Source organism: Chelonia mydas, chromosome 1 (assembly GCF_015237465.2).
Source record: "Chelonia mydas isolate rCheMyd1 chromosome 1, rCheMyd1.pri.v2, whole genome shotgun sequence".
Taxonomy (NCBI): Eukaryota; Metazoa; Chordata; order Testudines; family Cheloniidae; genus Chelonia; species Chelonia mydas.
Window position 1 is genome coordinate 243,557,343 of NC_057849.1, and position 16,700 is coordinate 243,574,042.

At 41.0% G+C, this 16,700-nt stretch overlaps 1 protein-coding gene across 2 annotated transcripts in view; it reads right to left on the minus strand.

Moving 5' to 3' along the window:
* SLC13A4 (solute carrier family 13 member 4) overlaps nt 1–15,375 on the minus strand; it is a 39,508-nt gene extending 24,133 nt beyond the window's left edge. The window contains exons 1-4 of one of the 2 annotated variants that reach the window (XM_037878818.2): nt 14,486–15,375; nt 7,023–7,151; nt 1,837–1,973; nt 1,056–1,237 (exon numbers count right to left, since the gene is read on the minus strand). In XM_037878818.2, the coding sequence (XP_037734746.1) occupies nt 1,056–1,237; nt 1,837–1,973; nt 7,023–7,151; nt 14,486–14,584 (547 nt within the window). In that variant the 5' untranslated portion in view covers nt 14,585–15,375. The remainder of the gene's footprint in view (nt 1–1,055; nt 1,238–1,836; nt 1,974–7,022; nt 7,152–14,485) is intronic. The other variant, XM_037878813.2, reaches the window with a different exon arrangement.
* Nucleotides 15,376–16,700: the final 1,325 nt, after the last annotated feature.

The window sequence follows — 16,700 nt, forward strand, 5'->3', positions numbered from 1 at the left end:
ACATGGCCGCTGTCTTCTCTGAGAGCAGTTGTGGCTTAAGTTCCATTGACAGCAATGAGAGATGATGGCCATGTTGGAAAGGGGGGATTTCTTTGTAACAGATAAACTTTCAGTTATGAAAACTAATGGCACAAAATGACCATTAAGCCTAAATATTCAAAAGTATCCATTGCACCAGATCTACTCAATAGGTAGACTAGAAGGGTAAAGAAACTATGTTGTATATATATCTGTGCATGCAGGGAATGTAGAGGAGTGCAGGCAACTGATGTGTGTGTAGGGAGGTGGAAAAGGCAGTAAGAATTTGAAGGATAAGAGGGAGGGGAAAAACTGAAGTTGTTTTGTACAGCTCCACTTAAACAAAGCAGCTGTAAACCCAGGTTAACTGGCCTGTATGCTCCCGCTGTTTTGTGCTGTTTTCAAGTTGGGTAAAGCAGCCAGAGTGTAGCAGAGAATATGACCCTCCCAAAAGTTAGAACTAAATAAACTATTTAAGGTGGATCCTTCGTATATTGAAATCAATAGATATATCACATGGGAACAGTCTCTATGAGTTTCTTGTTTAGTGTTGTTCATGTATGAACATTTTCACTTAAAAAAACCCAAGGAAATTCCTAGACAAAAACTATGTTGAGAGTTTTCAACCCTGGAAATTCACAGTTTAAATGTAAAAGAAATCCAAACATGTGAAGATATGGAAATGCAGAGTTAGGGAACCCAAACAACAGACCCTTCAAACTTTCCATATAGTTAGAACTCACTGAAATCTTGTGCATAAGCTACAATTTAAATCTGTCCTGTAGTGAGGCCCTCAACTCAGCTTCCCTTCAGCCTACACAGGCTCCCAACTCCACTTCACCTGCCAGGCACCCCTGAGGCTATTAAATAAACATTGCTGTATAAAATAAATGAAAATAAATAATATGGGCCAAATCCTCAGCTGGTGTAAATCACATTGCTCAACTGACTTCCATGGATCTATGCTGATTTACAGGAGCTGGATTTGGCCTTAAATATCTAAAAGTGAAAGGAAAATTACTGATATCATCCTATACCTATTGGCTCCCTCTCTTCAGAAATGGTGTTGCCTGCAGTACCGATGACCTCACATTCCTCCTCAGCATTCACTAATTCTTGTAGCACTGCTTCCACAATTGGCATCACCATGGCTGTGGTGGAGGTATTGGAAAGCCACATGGATAAAATAGTTGTACAGCACATAAAGCAGAGAAGTAACCTAGAACACAGGAGAGAACAGCCCTCTTGGGGCACTTTTACAACTTTTCATGTGATCCCCTTTTCTAATATTTTTATTAATTAATTGTTATTTATTTATTATTTATTCTCTTTAGTTACAAATATATTATATTGCATCAAATTGAAATTCACCCCAGTGCAGGGGCCAGCACAATACAATGCCTCATTTAAGTCCCACCTACGCCCTGACAACAAATTCATTATAACATGAAAACAGGAAATTCTGCATTTCATCATGAGTATTTTGTACACATTAAACAACAGGCAAGGAACAAACAGAGGAGACAAGAACCAAACAAGTGTGAGAGCACAGTGAACAGAGAATACTGGTGAAGGGATAGAAAGCAAAAAGAAGAGGCAGAGAGAGAGAGGACAGGAAAATTCATAAACTTTCAGCCCATGAAAAGATCATCAACGATTGACTTAGGGTACCTGATTGGAAAAGTACAGTCCATTATGGGTAATGACATCATTTGCTTTTGAAAAGCATATAGGGCTAGATTTAATTAATATTTGCTCATTTATTTTTAAACTCGATGCCTGTATCCTTTGATGCTCTAAGGCAGAGGATTCACTCACATGCCTGGCTTCGCTCCAGCCATCATGACCATACGCAAGGCAATCCGCTTGTGTAGGTTCCACTTTTCAACAGAAGCTGCCACACAAATCACCCCCATGAGGAGCAAAGTTGTGTTCTTGAAATACTCTGCAGCCACCTGCAGGAAAGGCAAGCGGAGATAAGCAATCACAGAGTGAAAGTTACTTGCAGAGAGCATGCTGGGAAGGTGAAGACACTTATATTTATGTTATGTTATGGACACTTATGTTTCCAAGCCGAGAGCATGCTGGCAAGGTGGAGGAACTGGAGAACTTATGAATCAAAATACCATATCTTAATTCCCTTTCTTCTGGTGTTTATAAATTAAAATATGTCTCATGCCACCTGTCACTAGGTTTCTCAATTTTGGAGAGACTGAGGGAAGTTGAGAGAAGTCATGTGATTCTCTTACTTCTGTGAACAGGGTTTGCTTTGTAAAGTGTTAAATGTTCTGATTAGACCCAAACTGAAACATCTACTGATTCCCACCATAGGTATAAAGATGGCAGCTTCTGAAGTGCACATTCAACCTGGGGATTTTACTGCCTACCCACTTAATTCTGTTTAATCATAAGGAAAGCCAGGCCTAAAATGCAACCACAGAAAAACCCCCAGACACATGTTGACTCTACCCATTGAAATGTTAGTGCGTAATGGTCGCTGATCATGCACATGTGTGCATGTGTGTGTGTGTGAGAGAGAGAGCGAGCACAAAAATCAGCAGCTATTTTATTTTAAAAAATACACAGTAAATGTCATTGCTTTTTGAAGAATTTTCTGGAAATTTTGGGACAAATTTCCATCACCAAAATGTAAAACAGAACAGGATTTAATCATGATTTCATAGCAAATATCCATGAAAATTTAACTATGGAGTCACTACCAGTGCCTGTATAATAAACATCAACCCACCGCTCTAACACAGGTTTCCGAGTAGAAGCCGTGTTAGTCTGTATCTACAAAAAGAACAGGAGGACTTGTGGCACCTTAGAGACTAACAAATTTATTTGAGCATAAGCTTTCGTGAGCTGAGCTGTAGCTTATGAAAGCTTATGCCCAAATAAATTTGTTAGTCTCTAAGGTGCCACAAGTCCTCCTTTTCTTTTTGCTCTAACACAGACTCTCTCAGTGACCCTGGGTAAGATATTTAGAGTCAAATTGTGGCCACATTTCTCCCTGAAAGGTCGCAAAGGAAGCCTGTGGCAGAGTAGGAAACTGAACCAGAGCTTCAAACTAGTACCTTAACCACTGGACCACCCTGCCTCTCCATAATTAAAAAAAATGAAAGGAAGGATGCCTAGGCGCTATTCCTGACTCAGCCAGAGATTTGCTGTGTTAAGTCCCTAAAGTCTAAATTTTCAAATTAATTACCTGAAGTTAGGCCTCTAAATTCCTATTTCAGCATGTAAATAGGTGGGTTTCAGATGCGTTGTGCAACTGCAACTCCTGCTGCTAGCTGAAGAAAGTCAAAGGACTCTTCTACACTAGAACAAAGGGCGTCTTTTTAAAATGTGATTGCTAATGCAGACAGAGCAAATTGTAGTTTTAACACGTTAGCTAGTTGAGGTGAAGGATTCACAGGAAAGGGTTTACAAGGACCAGCTAACAGTTAATACTACAACTTTCCCTGTCTACACTGGATTTTAAAATGCTTTAGCAATCACATATCAGCTACCACACTTTTTTCTTTGTGGAAATGATCCCAAAGAAGTGATATTTAAAAGAGTAGGCAAACATTTAATCCAACGCCCAACTATGTATTTAACTAAATGTAGCGTTAAGGTTTGAAAACACTGGGTTAAATCCTGGCCCCATTGAAATCAGTGGAAGCCCAGCCTTTGATTTCAATGGGGGGGTCAAGATTTCCCTCATTGTTCTTAATCTCTCTACACCGCATCTGTGATTATCTCATTATAATGATACTTGCTCTCTTTTGTAGAGATTTGCTCATGAAAAGTGCTATCTTAAGTTATTAAAAATTATATATTTATTTTTATTTATTTAATAAATTCCCATGGTGACAAAAAAGGACTTGGCCATCATGGTTAAGTGTTTGCCAAAAACTTTTAAATATCACCTCTTTGACTTTCTTTCGCTCCTTTCTGCCTCATTAATGTTTTTTCCCCCTAGCACCCAGTCCAGCGTCTTTTTAATAAAAAAGTTCTTAGACTGAATGAAAGGAATCTACCGAGCTAGCAGCACAAAGACTCAATTGTTTCCCTTTATCCCTTTCACAGTATTTTTGAGAAACAAATGAATATAACACACACACCCGCACATGGCCCTGTGAGTGATATTTGGCGTAAATAGTGTGGCAAGAGCCTGTATTCTGTGTCACTCCAGTGCAGCACATTGGAAATTTTGCAACAGCTTCAGGTTATGTATTTTTATTTTCATTTAAGTTTTCATTTTATTTTTGATAAATGAATAAAGCAGTCTGTTGAATATTCCTGTGGTTATTTAATTTGAATTAAATATTACATTCAATTTGTAGCACGCTGCCCATACATTTACAATTTTCAGCATGCTGCAGAATTTTGTACTGAAAATGTGTAACTGTTTCGAAGCCAGAGGAAAGTGAAGGGCCTTGCAGTTGCATAGGGTAGAGGTGGGGTTTTGGCACTTGGGAAGCAGTAAGAGGCAGTCTGAGCTTGTGTAACGAGTGCAAAACATAACCTTGGAATCTAATTATGTAATTTTCCATGTCAACACGGTTAACCATTTCACTGCTGATCGCCAGGGCACTTCACACCTTGCAGAGCAGTTTCAGGCTGTCTGTACACTTCAGGCCTTGTATTACATTTAGGTTACATCTACACTTCGAGTGAGGGGGATGACTCCCTTGCTTCTATACACATTGGTCATGTAGACAAGCCCTGTGTTTCCTGCTCTAATAAGCTGACTGTGACCTTCATACTGAGAACAAGAGCAAAAGAAAAACCTTACAAAGAATGTAGATAGTAGAAATGGAAGTCCCCAGTCCCATAATTCAAGATAACTAAAAAAAATTAAAGGAAGAAAATTCAAAATTGATCCAAGGGAATACTTTTTTTCTCACGGCACACATTTAGCTTATGGATCTCATTGGAACAAAATATCAGTCACTGAGGTCGAGCCTAGCTGGATTTGTAAAACAGATCAGACATGTATATAGATAAGAATTGTTAGTTATAATAGTAAATATTAATATCAGTCATGCCTATTCTCCTGCTTCAGAGATCAGACAGCCTCTAAGTATTGGGGTTCAGGAGGAAATTTTCCTTGGGAAAGAGTTATTCCATAGTTACCTACTGCAAGGTTTCTTCCACCTTCCTCTGAAGCAGCTGGTACTGAGAACTGTTGGTGACATAACACTGGACTAGATGGACCAATCATCTGATTCAATCTCGCCATTTCTATATTTCTATGTGTGACGGAATGCACCCCTGTATTCACACCCTATATACCAGGGTTGGCCAAATGTATTGACCCTCCAAGCTGCATATGGACAATCTTCAGAAGTTCAAGAGCCAGGGCGTGCCTGCTGGGGCTCGGGGCTTCAACCCTGCGGCAGGGTGGTGTGGCTAGGGACTTCTGCCCTATGGGGTTAGGGGGGGTCTTGGGGTTAGGGGGTCTTGCCTGCCAGGGCTCGAGGTCTCAGCCCCACTCTAGCTGAAGCCCCAAGCCCTGGTAGGTGCTTCCCGTGAGGCTGAAGCCCCGAGACCCCGCTCCCTGCTGCGCAGATGCCCCACCACAGGGCAAAAGCCCCGAGTTCCCCCAAACAGTCTGGTAGTCGGAGAATGTGGGGGGGGCGCTCCGCGAGCCACACTTTAACTGTAAAAGAGTCGCATGTGGCTCACAAGCTGCGGTTTGGCCACCCCTGCTATACACTATTGTAATAATATTTGTATAAAATATGCCTCATCGGGTATCATTTGAAAAATAATAACTTGCTGGTCAATAATTTCATGATCAAATGTATGTAACAACATTATATGCACAGTTATGAATATCAGATGAAATCATGACTGAAGTATGTTTAATCAGACAAGTCTGGGAAGTGGGTAAACCTATTTCTCAAAGACAAAGTAAAAACTGAACCCACAGCCAGGTGTCATCAAAGCTGATGGGCCACAACCTATCAAGTCACCATTCTTTCGCAAGGAAAAGGGCAGGAGCAAATAGGTCTGCATCTTAGCAAACAGCAGCAAAAAAAATCTTCCTCCCTACCAGACTCCGTGTCTCCTGGCTCTCAGCTGAAAAGAACTTTATCTAGGGGTCACTCTCAGGAAATGCATTTCAAAGGGTGACTGAACTATAAAAGTGAGGGGGAAACGCACCCCAAGTTCTCTCTCCCTATCCATCTCTCTTTGCCACATAAGAAGACAAAAGAAACAGCCTATCGACATTGGGAACAGATCCTCGCCTAAGAGTTTAGTCAGCAATGTATTGAAAACATGTAAGAACTTCACCTTGAAACAAGTCTAGTTTCTTAAGTTCAGAAACCATTTTATCTTTATTTTTATTGTAACCTTTTCTAACTTTAATGCCTTATCACTTGTACTCACTTAAAATCTATTTTTATAGTTAAATAAACTTGTTTTATTCTTTAATTAAAACTAATCCAGTGATGTGAATTGTTTGGGTAACTTCATTTAAGGTAGGGAACTGTTGTGTATAGATCTCCTTTGAGGGGCAACAGACTTAATATATCTGGACTGTCCAGTAGAGGGCTGGACAGTGCAGAACACATGTTTTTGGGGAAAATTCAGGACTGGGAGTATATTGGGGTCACTCTGAAAATAGTAACCAAGGCTGGTAGAAGCCAGGGTTTGGCTGGTCTCTGCTGACAGGCTGCTGGGGTCAGAGCTGATGGACCAGGGCTGTGGCTATACAAAGACACTCTGGGTGTGACCTGCATGCTGGCAGGCTAATTGTGAGTGATCCAAGTTGGAAGCTACAGCAGCATTGCCTGACACCCAAGGTTGCAGGGCAGGGTGACACCCCCCCGCATCAGTCTAGATTGCACCCTGGAATGTCATTCCTTTTATAAACTGATGGTTGGCCTTCTTTTTACATATTTAGGGCACTTAGCTGCCCTGTTATCCCTGTTGCTTTCCTAAGAATTGTTTGTTGCAAACGATTAACAGAGTAAGAAGAATTGATTCAAAAGTACACTTTGAGCTACCTCACTGGACTTCATGACTCCAAAGAGTGGATAGAGGAAAGCAGGAACTAGGGCTGCAGCTCCGAGCGGTACCGCTTCTGAGACCCAGTACACAGCTGTCACTATCAGCACGTAGGCACATGAGGCTTCCTGTGGGGAAAAATCACTGAGGTTAGACATCGCTGAAATCACCTCTGCTGCATCAGCCTTTGCAAATGCAGAGAGGGCCCAGCCAGAGGTGACTAGATTACACCGTACCACATTATGGGGACTTTATATTATTCAATTAAATTGTTGTTTTTACTATTTATAGGTCAGTTACTTTAATGCTCTTTGTTATTTGAACTGTGAATGTTTAATGCCACATTTCAGAAATAAGGGTGTAGGGCCAGGCCAATGACAGCTAATTTAAACCTAGGCAGCTGAATAAGAGCTGGCGGACGTTTCTAAACAAATAGAAGCAATGACAGATACTAATCTGCGTAAACATTTTCTTTGGGTTGAGTTCTGGACGGAATTTTATGCTGAGCTACAGAAAAGAAACAGTTGAATGTGGATCATAACTAGAGCCCAGGGAGTACCGTCAATAGATATTCACAAACATTGATTTGAACAAAAAGTAATTAATTTAAAGGGTATTCAAGTCTCCTGTGGTTTGCTTTCTGTTTCTTTTTCTGCAGTAATTTTTGTACACAATAATTCACTGGTGGAAAAGGTAAGTGTTAGAAATACCCGTCAGTTTCACAAAAGAATTCATGCTAGAAGAGTTCACGTGGCTTCCTGAAAACTCTTTGTTGTTTTGGGAATCATCTAGTCCAGGAGCAGGAACAAATCACACAGCTCAAACAGGAAATTATGAGTAGTGAACACTCAAAGCAACATTCTGTGATTATTTTGTAAGAAATCTATATGGTGAAATATTTTCATACAAACCATCCAATGAATAATTTTCAGTAATGAACAATGGTAAGATTCTTAGCTGCTGTAAATGATAATAGCTCTTTAACTTCCACAGAGCTGTCAATTTACACCAGCTAAGGATCTGGCCCCCAATTTGTGAAAACTGACATCTGCTTGAAGAGAATTCATGAACAGAAAAAGGGACTAAATTTGTTTAGCTGTTAGCAGGAAATATTCCAAGAACTCTAAGCATAACTCACTGAGATGCAGGTGAGCTCTGCTGAATGTCATAGAGAGTGGAGAGACATGTCTGTTTGAAAAATAAGCTGGAAGTGTGCAGTAAATTATCCGGGTTGCCTAGAAAAGGTACTGACATGGTGTTACACCAGCTATCTCCATTGCTAGAAATGTACACTAATCAAATTGTTGCCAATTCTGTTTACCCCAGAACCTTGGACAGCAATGAATTCTGTAAGATTAAGGGATGGTGTGGTTTTTCCTTTTCCTTGATATCTCTACACATCACAAATTTCAGTTTTAATTTTTGAGTGTGAGTTTGTAGCTCATGACAGTGATAGTTTTGGCTAGAGCTAGCCATCATGAAGGTCCCCAAACACTGATTTGACCACCCCCTTTTGCCACATACTCACTGATCTCAGAATCTGATACACACACACACACACACACTCATGTTGAAATTTCAGAAAAACAGAGCATGATCTCAGAAGCTCTCTCTCTCTCTCTCCCCACACATGGATCTCAAACTCTTGGCATGAGGCCAAAAAGTAAGTCATAGAGGGTGACATCCTTAACTCTACATTTCCTGGTGTTGTAGGTTTACGCTGAGCCATTTGTTACTTTTGTTTCTTAAAATTCGGAAGGTCAGGAAAGCGGCAGGAAACCTAGGATTAACTTTAGAAAAAAGAATGAAGATGCAGACGTGGGAGTGGGGATATCTGGAAGTGAAGGAAGGGCAACATACAGTTTATGCCATTCATAACATATATTCTTTAAAATAATATAGTGAAAAGTTTAGAGATTGGAGCTAGCCTGAAATTTTCTTTTTTAGACTGTGCCAAAGTCAGACAAATTTCCATTGAATTTAATGAAGTATGCACCTGGGATATGGCTCACTGCCATTATTAGCTATTTAGACAGATGGAAGGTATCCTTATTCACATGGCAATCATCTTGCTTGTTTCTCTTTTCAAAACTAAAACATGACTGATAAGGTCCAAATCTACAAACCACATGGAAACATACATTTGAATTATTTGATGTACATGTTTATGAATTTGAAGTGATCACACAATAAAAATAAATTCTTGATTGCCTTCAAAATCTTATATTTAAAAAGCTGTGTAACCTCTTAATGCTACACAAAATGAAGAGTAAACTGATAGAACACAGGTTGTGTGGTGCAGGGAATTAATCCACTTTCTGTAACCTATGGAGACAAGCTAAATGTAGTCTAGGCCAGAGTCACATGGTTAATCAATTTAATGACATTAACCTAGAAGTCAATGGCTTGTCAGCCACATCACCAAATACTTTTAGACTTTATAGTCAATTTTCAAGAGAGACCCAGGAGTAGGATCTCATTCATAGTCTGTGTGTGGCTTGGCTCTATCCCTGCAGCATTCCCCTCCTGGCACAACATGGTGATGTAGGCATGCCACCTAGGGTTGCCATCATAGCTGCTGGAACTAGGGGTATTGGGGGTGCTGCCACACCCTCTGGCTTGAAGTGGTTTCCATCATATATAGGATTTACCTGTCCAGGTTTTCCCAGGATCATCCTTTTCTTGAGTTAGCTGTCCTGGGAAAGCTGGATGGTGCTCAGTACTCACTGCCAGCTGTCCAGTTTCATGGGCTCAGGCTCATCCTAGATGTCACGTTTTTTGTTACCTCAGAAGTGGCAACCCTAATATCACCCTCATCTCCCTCTTGCTTCTCCCAACTAACTTGTTCACATCCTGAAGTCATATTCCCCTTCCTGGTGTCCAGTTTATTGAATCTTTATAAATATAGTTTTCTTTGGTCTCTCAGGTTCAAATCCTTCTTCCTGGTTAAAGGATTCCACAGCCCTCCTTTGTGGGGCTATGCAGTGCTTCTCCCTTGTTAAGGGACTTCATAGCCCTCCTGCAATGGTTCAAGTCATCTTCACCAACCCACCAGCAGGCAGGTTCTAGCACTGCTGCTCAGTGCCTCAATTCTTCTGGTTCTTCAGAGGCTTCTGTTTTTATCACCACCCCCACAAGGCATGATTTTAGCCACACCACTTGCCTGTCATTGGACTGCTGATTTTTCTCCACCTAGGGAAGTGAGCTAAGTGTGTCATAGTTGGGGCTAGACCCAGAATCCCTTAAAAGACCAGTCACCCTTTGACACAGTCTCATTGAAAAGCTCACAAAATCCCGGATGAAAAGACTTCCAGTGACTTCAATGTGCTTTGTGTAAGCAGGGAAATAGTCCCGCTATTGTGGGGAACTTTCCTGGCTTCTGCACTACCCCAGTGAAGTGGGCTAGCGAAAGGATCTGAGTCCTCGCTCCCACTTCCTTTACCCAGTGGCCTCCCTGCCCTTGAGGACTCCCCTTCCACTCTCCTGTCTGGCAGAGTCCTCGTAACCCCAACAAGGCTGGGCCCAGGATTACTGGGGGGCTCGACCCACAACCCTGCTGTGGTCACCTAGGACAGGGGCTAGGGTGTCCCCACTCCGGGGTACTCTCTCTGCACAGGGCACTTCTCTGACCCACTGACCATTAAATACAAGTTAAAGCAAATGCAAGTTATTTAATCAACAATTAATTTTAAAAAGAATAAGGGAAAAAGAGAAAGGTTAAAGGAAACACATCAACCCGCTCTGTGGCAGGGAACATCACAAACAGTGTCTCTGGAATGTCAGCGCAGTTCACAGTCTCTTCTTTGTAAGTCCCAGGCCTCCTTTTCAGGGTCCTGGTTTCCCATAGATCCTTCCCCTTTTAGTAGTGGGAGCTAGCCAACCAAAACACCCCCACTGAATGTTAGTAAGGTGGCAACAGTCCCCTTACATTTGAATTAGGCCTCTTGATTTAGTGAGGGCAGAATTGCAGCCTGGGAAAAAGTGTCATAAATCAAGTCAAGTCATAAATCAAGTGCCCAGGCTGTTCTGCATGTTGCTATTGATTCTCACCTGTGACATGGCAGTGACAGGAGTCCAAATGTTGGACAAACATACAAAAGGATGATGACAAGGAAAAAGTAGTACAAGATACTTAAATTAAACACTAAGCACATTTTTATAGGTTTCTTTATTTTTCTCTCTGTTGCTTATTTAGAAGCCTGAAAAAAAATTCTGCTGGCAATTTTCTCCCTTCCCATTTAACATACAGTGGATCTCTCCATATGTTTGTCATAGGCCATGAAATTAACACAACTCTATTTGTTTACTCCCTAGTTAGTGCAGCCCCATCATTGACAACAAGAGCAATATAGACTTAGATAGGATACAGTGCATGAACCTGCACTCAGAGCCTCCGGGAGCCATTTAACACATTTCTGTAATGTTTATTAGTTAAGTTCTGCTGCAGAACAAAAGCACTGAGTTTGGGTAGGTCCTACATGAGAAAGAGTGACCATTTAAAAAAAAAATCTTGGTGGAACGAAGAGTGTTTTACTTTGCTTACAGTAAATATGTAAAATCTTAAGGATATTCTTTGCCAAAAATAATTTGAATCAGATAATATGTTGATCCTAAACTATTTCCCCTTTCAAAAGTATGTGATATCATTTTTTAATACATACATGAAGCAGAGCTCTGTGTGGCTTGAAAGCTTGCCTCTCTCACCAACAAAAGTTGGTCCAATAAAAGATATTACCTCACCCACCATGTCTCTCTACTATTCTGGGACCAAAACATCTGCACACTTTCTCTAACCCTTTTTTGGTGAGGTAAATAACGTATAATAGTAAAAATGAGGCCACACACAGTTTACGTAGGCTGGAGGAAAGGTTGAATCTGTTACGAGAGAGAGAGAGAGAGAGAGAGAGAGGATGGGCACTGATGCTTTTTGCTCCCTAAGAACAAGTGTCTCCTCAATTTCCAAACAAAAACAGAATAAAGTCCATTTTGAAAAGGAAGAAAACTTAGCTGTAAGTGCTTGGGGAGAAAAGTGTCCACAATAACTGCTGTATGATAATCTCTGCTAAAGACTTAATCAGCTTCTGTAGCAGCTTGGGCTATTTATTCTGCAAGTGCTTTAAGACAGCTTGTTTCTATGCGAAACCATGCTAATCTCTTCTATTTAACTTTTATTTATTTATTTATTCATTGGTAACCAGAGTGACTAAGTATTGAAGCGAGGCTGTGTCTATTGAAGTGTTAGCTATTTCCACCCCCTCCCTTCTCCTCACACAGCCTAAAGGGGCTGCAAAATCCACAGCTACAGAGGGGCCTGGACCAGGGAGTAGGGAAGCAGAAGGCCATGGCGTGGGATATATATATAGCAAGGCTTTGGTGAAATGACTCTACTTCTACCAACGCCATCTCAATTAGCCCTGTGGCAGAAGAAAGGCAGGACTGTAAGCAGCCATGTTACAATCCCTGACTAAAGATAATGATTAAATTTTTCATCATTGTAGAATCTTCCATTTTAGGATCTTAAAGCATGAATGAAGTAGCCTCCCACCAGCCCTATGAGGTAGGAAGGCATTTACCAGTTATGTAGATGGGGAAAACGAGGTAAGATTTTTTGCGGGGAGACGCAATTTTTTGAGTGTCCAACTAGAAAGAGCTTGAAAAGGTCTGATTGTCAAAGGGTGGGTGCGCAGCACTTGCTGAAAGCCAGGTCCCTTTCAAGTTGGGTACCCAAACTAAAGAGACTTTTGAAAATCTTGGACTTACCCAAGATCATACAGTGATTCAGTGGCAGGAATGAAAACCTGATCTCGATCCTCATTCCTGTGCTTTTTCCATCACCCTATATGCTTCCTCTCTTTAATTCAAATAAGACTAATATGAACCAAAGTACACAATCTTTGGCCATGTTCTTTGAATCCTAGTCTGCCCCCCGGCACATTATGTTGTCTGTTTACTGCACCCAGCACTGCTTGCTTCTCTTGCAGAGGAAGACCTATGTGTGAGTGAATGGATTCAGTGTGGCAGTGGGTCTGGCAGCATGAGGTGGGGGGGTGTAATTCATATAACCAAATGTTATTCCCAGTGTTGGACTGATACTGTCAATGGAACTGGCAGCTGGTAGAAACATAAATCCTGTGTTAACTTCAATTTCCATGAGAAAGACAGAAAAATAGTATAATTGATTAATGGAACAGGACAAAATCAGTTAAGGGTTCATTTAATCTTCGAGCTTTAAGGAGGAATTATAATCAGTGGAGAGCAAGAAATAAAAACGACATTAAAATACTTGAGTAGTATCCTGTCAGCTAAGTTTATTAGTATTCTGCCATGAAGTCTGGAGCAATAAAAGTTACTGCAAAGTCCAACGCAAAACTCTCTGGTGTTGGAACAGTCCCATTCTGTGAATCCTGATCGTTTTTCCCATCAAACCCTATGGCTATATTCCAAAAAGGGATGGATAATTTTATGGCTATTAATAATATTTCCATTTACGCTTATGGTAATATATATCCTCACTGAAGCAGGAGAGTTTGAGTTGGTCATTAGCAGGAGTCAGGAAGGAATTTTGCTCCCAGAGTAAGGTACCACACCACTGGCCAGTTGTATATTTATTTATAGGCATCTATATGGGGATAACCACCATAGATTTTTGAATACCTCACAAACATTAACAAATTAAGCCTCAACATCCCTCTGAGGTAGAGAAGCGTTATTATCCTCCATTTTGCAAATGGAGAAACACAGGCGCAGAGAGGTAAAATGACTAGGCCAAGGACAGGAAGTCCCTGGCCAGCGTCAGGAATAAAAACCAGATTTCTCAGCCCCCAACCACAATTCCTCCATTGTGTGCTGTTGTGCCTTTCTCTGAGACTTCAACACTTAGCTACTGCCAGAAGTGCAATACTGGACTAGAGAAACCAAGGTCTGACATGCAATAGCAAATGCTGTGTATGTTCCTACATTTCTATCACTGAATCCTGGCTCCATTCTTTACAGCTGTCCTATAAAAACTCAGTCTAATTTGAAAGTCCCCAGACAACCTGTTGTCATTACTAGCCTCATGACACCTGGTAAAATTTTTAAAAGAATGCTTGTTAAAGATAATGCCATATATAGTCTGTATTTTTGTCACACTTAAAAAAAAAAAAAAAACATATTTGATGCATTTGCCTGAAAACAGGAACTTTTTCAGCTTCAGTGCTGATTCCCTACCTCTGCTTGTGACATCATATTTAGTTGCTAGGGAGACTACTACTCTTGCTTCTAAATAAATCATATTTCTAAGTTCTACAAAGGGGCATCATCAGCTCATTGCCCTGTAGGAATAATTGCTCTCTAAAGTCCCTCCTGCCCCCCATTTTCCTGCAGCACACCTGTCCAGGATGGTTACCCTGCAACTCACCGTCACTCTCTTTGCCCAGCTGTTCCATAAGCTTTATTAAAAAGGAAACAATAATGTACTTACACTAGTGGGGTATAAAAGTGGCAGAGGAAGCAGCAGAAGTGGAATGAGCACAACCAGCAGCAGGTTTCTGGCCCTGAGGAGCTCCTTCACCAGTGCCATAATGCTTCACTTCCTGGTGGCTCTTCTCCTTGGATTTGTCCTTGTTTTCCTCAGATGTTTCTACTTCAGCTCCAGGTCCTTCTTCAGCTTTGCCCTGATGTCTCCGAAAGGGTTCTGACTGTACTGTGTCAACTCCTTTCCCCACCTTCCCGCCCCTAAAATTTGTTAATATATTTATTCTTTTTTTCTGTTATATTTTAAAGAAACACTATCAAATTTGCTAACCTTTTTATCAGGTTTATGTAGGGCTTACTAGCATATCCTTATGATTGTCACACCATAACCTACAGAGGTTTGCAAGCTGGAGCATAGTGGTCTTTTTCAGTATTGGTGTTTTTATTCAGAATCAGGGAAGTTGCTGCATTGCCTTCTCATCTCTGTTTTATAAAGCCTCTGTTCCTTCCATCATCTGGTTTTCAGTAGTGTAAGCCTTGCTTTTGGTAAACCAAATCTGATACCTTCATAGCCACCCACAGTATGCTCTAAAGCCTCTCTTCAGTAATACTATAGCCTGAGTTTTCCAACACTGGATTTCTTTTCTTCCTGGGAAATTGTTAGTAGCAACAGTTTACAGTTTAAATTACTGAAGGAAAGATGTAGTAGTCTTTTTTAAAGTCTTCCTGCTTTTGATGATGTGCTTTGTTCAGATTTCTTCCTTATAATTTTCTTTTTGACTTTGAATTTACCTTTCCCCTACTTTTTCTTCAGCCTGGAATTCGCAGGGCAGCAGTTCTTGAAAAGATTATCCTCGGTCTCAAGATAAAAAAAAACTTGTTAAAAAGGCTCCTCCAACTATAATTCGCCAGTAAGGAGGATGGAAAATGGTAGAGCCTCCGCCCAACATCCAAAAGCCAATCAGGATGCTTGAGAAGACAAACAACCTCCTCTCACAAAGAAAGGCCTTTTTTAGTTGCTGAACAGTGTGATTATTTCAAGGCCTAGGACCTGCTGATAAATAAACAAACATTGTTTTCTGTAGAACATACTTTCTCTTTCATGATCATTGTTGCTTCATCATGGGGGCTGTTAATTTATAAGGGATGTGCTGCAATCTGTGCCTATGTACACACTAACATCAGCCAGACTCCATGGAAATTAGATGCAAATTCAGAACCTAATGCTCCCCAGCCACGGGGTTCTAATGGCTTAGCATCAGGAGCACCTGTTAGGCTACAGATATTCAGGCCTGTCTGTAAAGGCCTATACTCTAAGAATTTAGGTGTATTCTTATCACTTGGCTAATTATAGAGATATAAAAGAAAGAATCAAAATCACTGTCTGCCGGTGTAAGAGCCTTCTCTTACTGTGACAGTCTGAGGCCTGTTCTTAGGCTAAGGCCTTTGGCTAAGCAGCAGAGGCAGCCATAAGCTGGGAAGCGACCGGTCACATCCTCACATTCCAAACTAGTCACATTGAAATAAGGTGCTATTGGGCTGTTAGGAACACAATCCTGTCCTGATAGTGCCTATCACCTCCAGAGAAAGGGAAGTGCCTAGAAAATGTAAAAGGAAACTTAGTTTGATAGCATCCTGTCTGGCAAGAACTCACTTACCAATAGCTGGGATGTGAAATCCTCATTTCTGTGTTTGTTCTATCACTGTAGTCCCCATTTCCCTATTGTTTGTCTGCATAATCTCTGTCTGGTTCTGTGATTGTTCCTGTCTGCTGTATAATTAATTTTGCTGGGTGTAAACTAATTAAGGTGGTGGGATATAATTGGTTAAATAATCGTGTTACAATATGTTAGGATTGGTTAGTTAAATTTCAGTAAAATGATAGGTTAAGGTATAGCTAAGCAGAACTCAAGTTTTACTATATAGTCTGCAATCAATCAGGAAGTGAGTGGGGGGTGGGAAATGGGAACCGAGAATGGGGGTGGGGAAATTGGAATCATGTTTTGCTAAGGGGGGGATGGGAACAGGGACACAGGTAAGGCTCTGTGGTGTCAGAGCTGGGAAGGGGGACACTAAGGAAGAAAACTGGAATCATGCTTGCTGGAAGTTCACCCCAATAAACATCGAATTGTTTGGACTTCGGGTATTGTTGCTCTCTGTTCATGCAAGAAGGACCAGGGAAGTAAGTAGGTGAAGGAATAAGCCCCCTAACAGCACCTCTG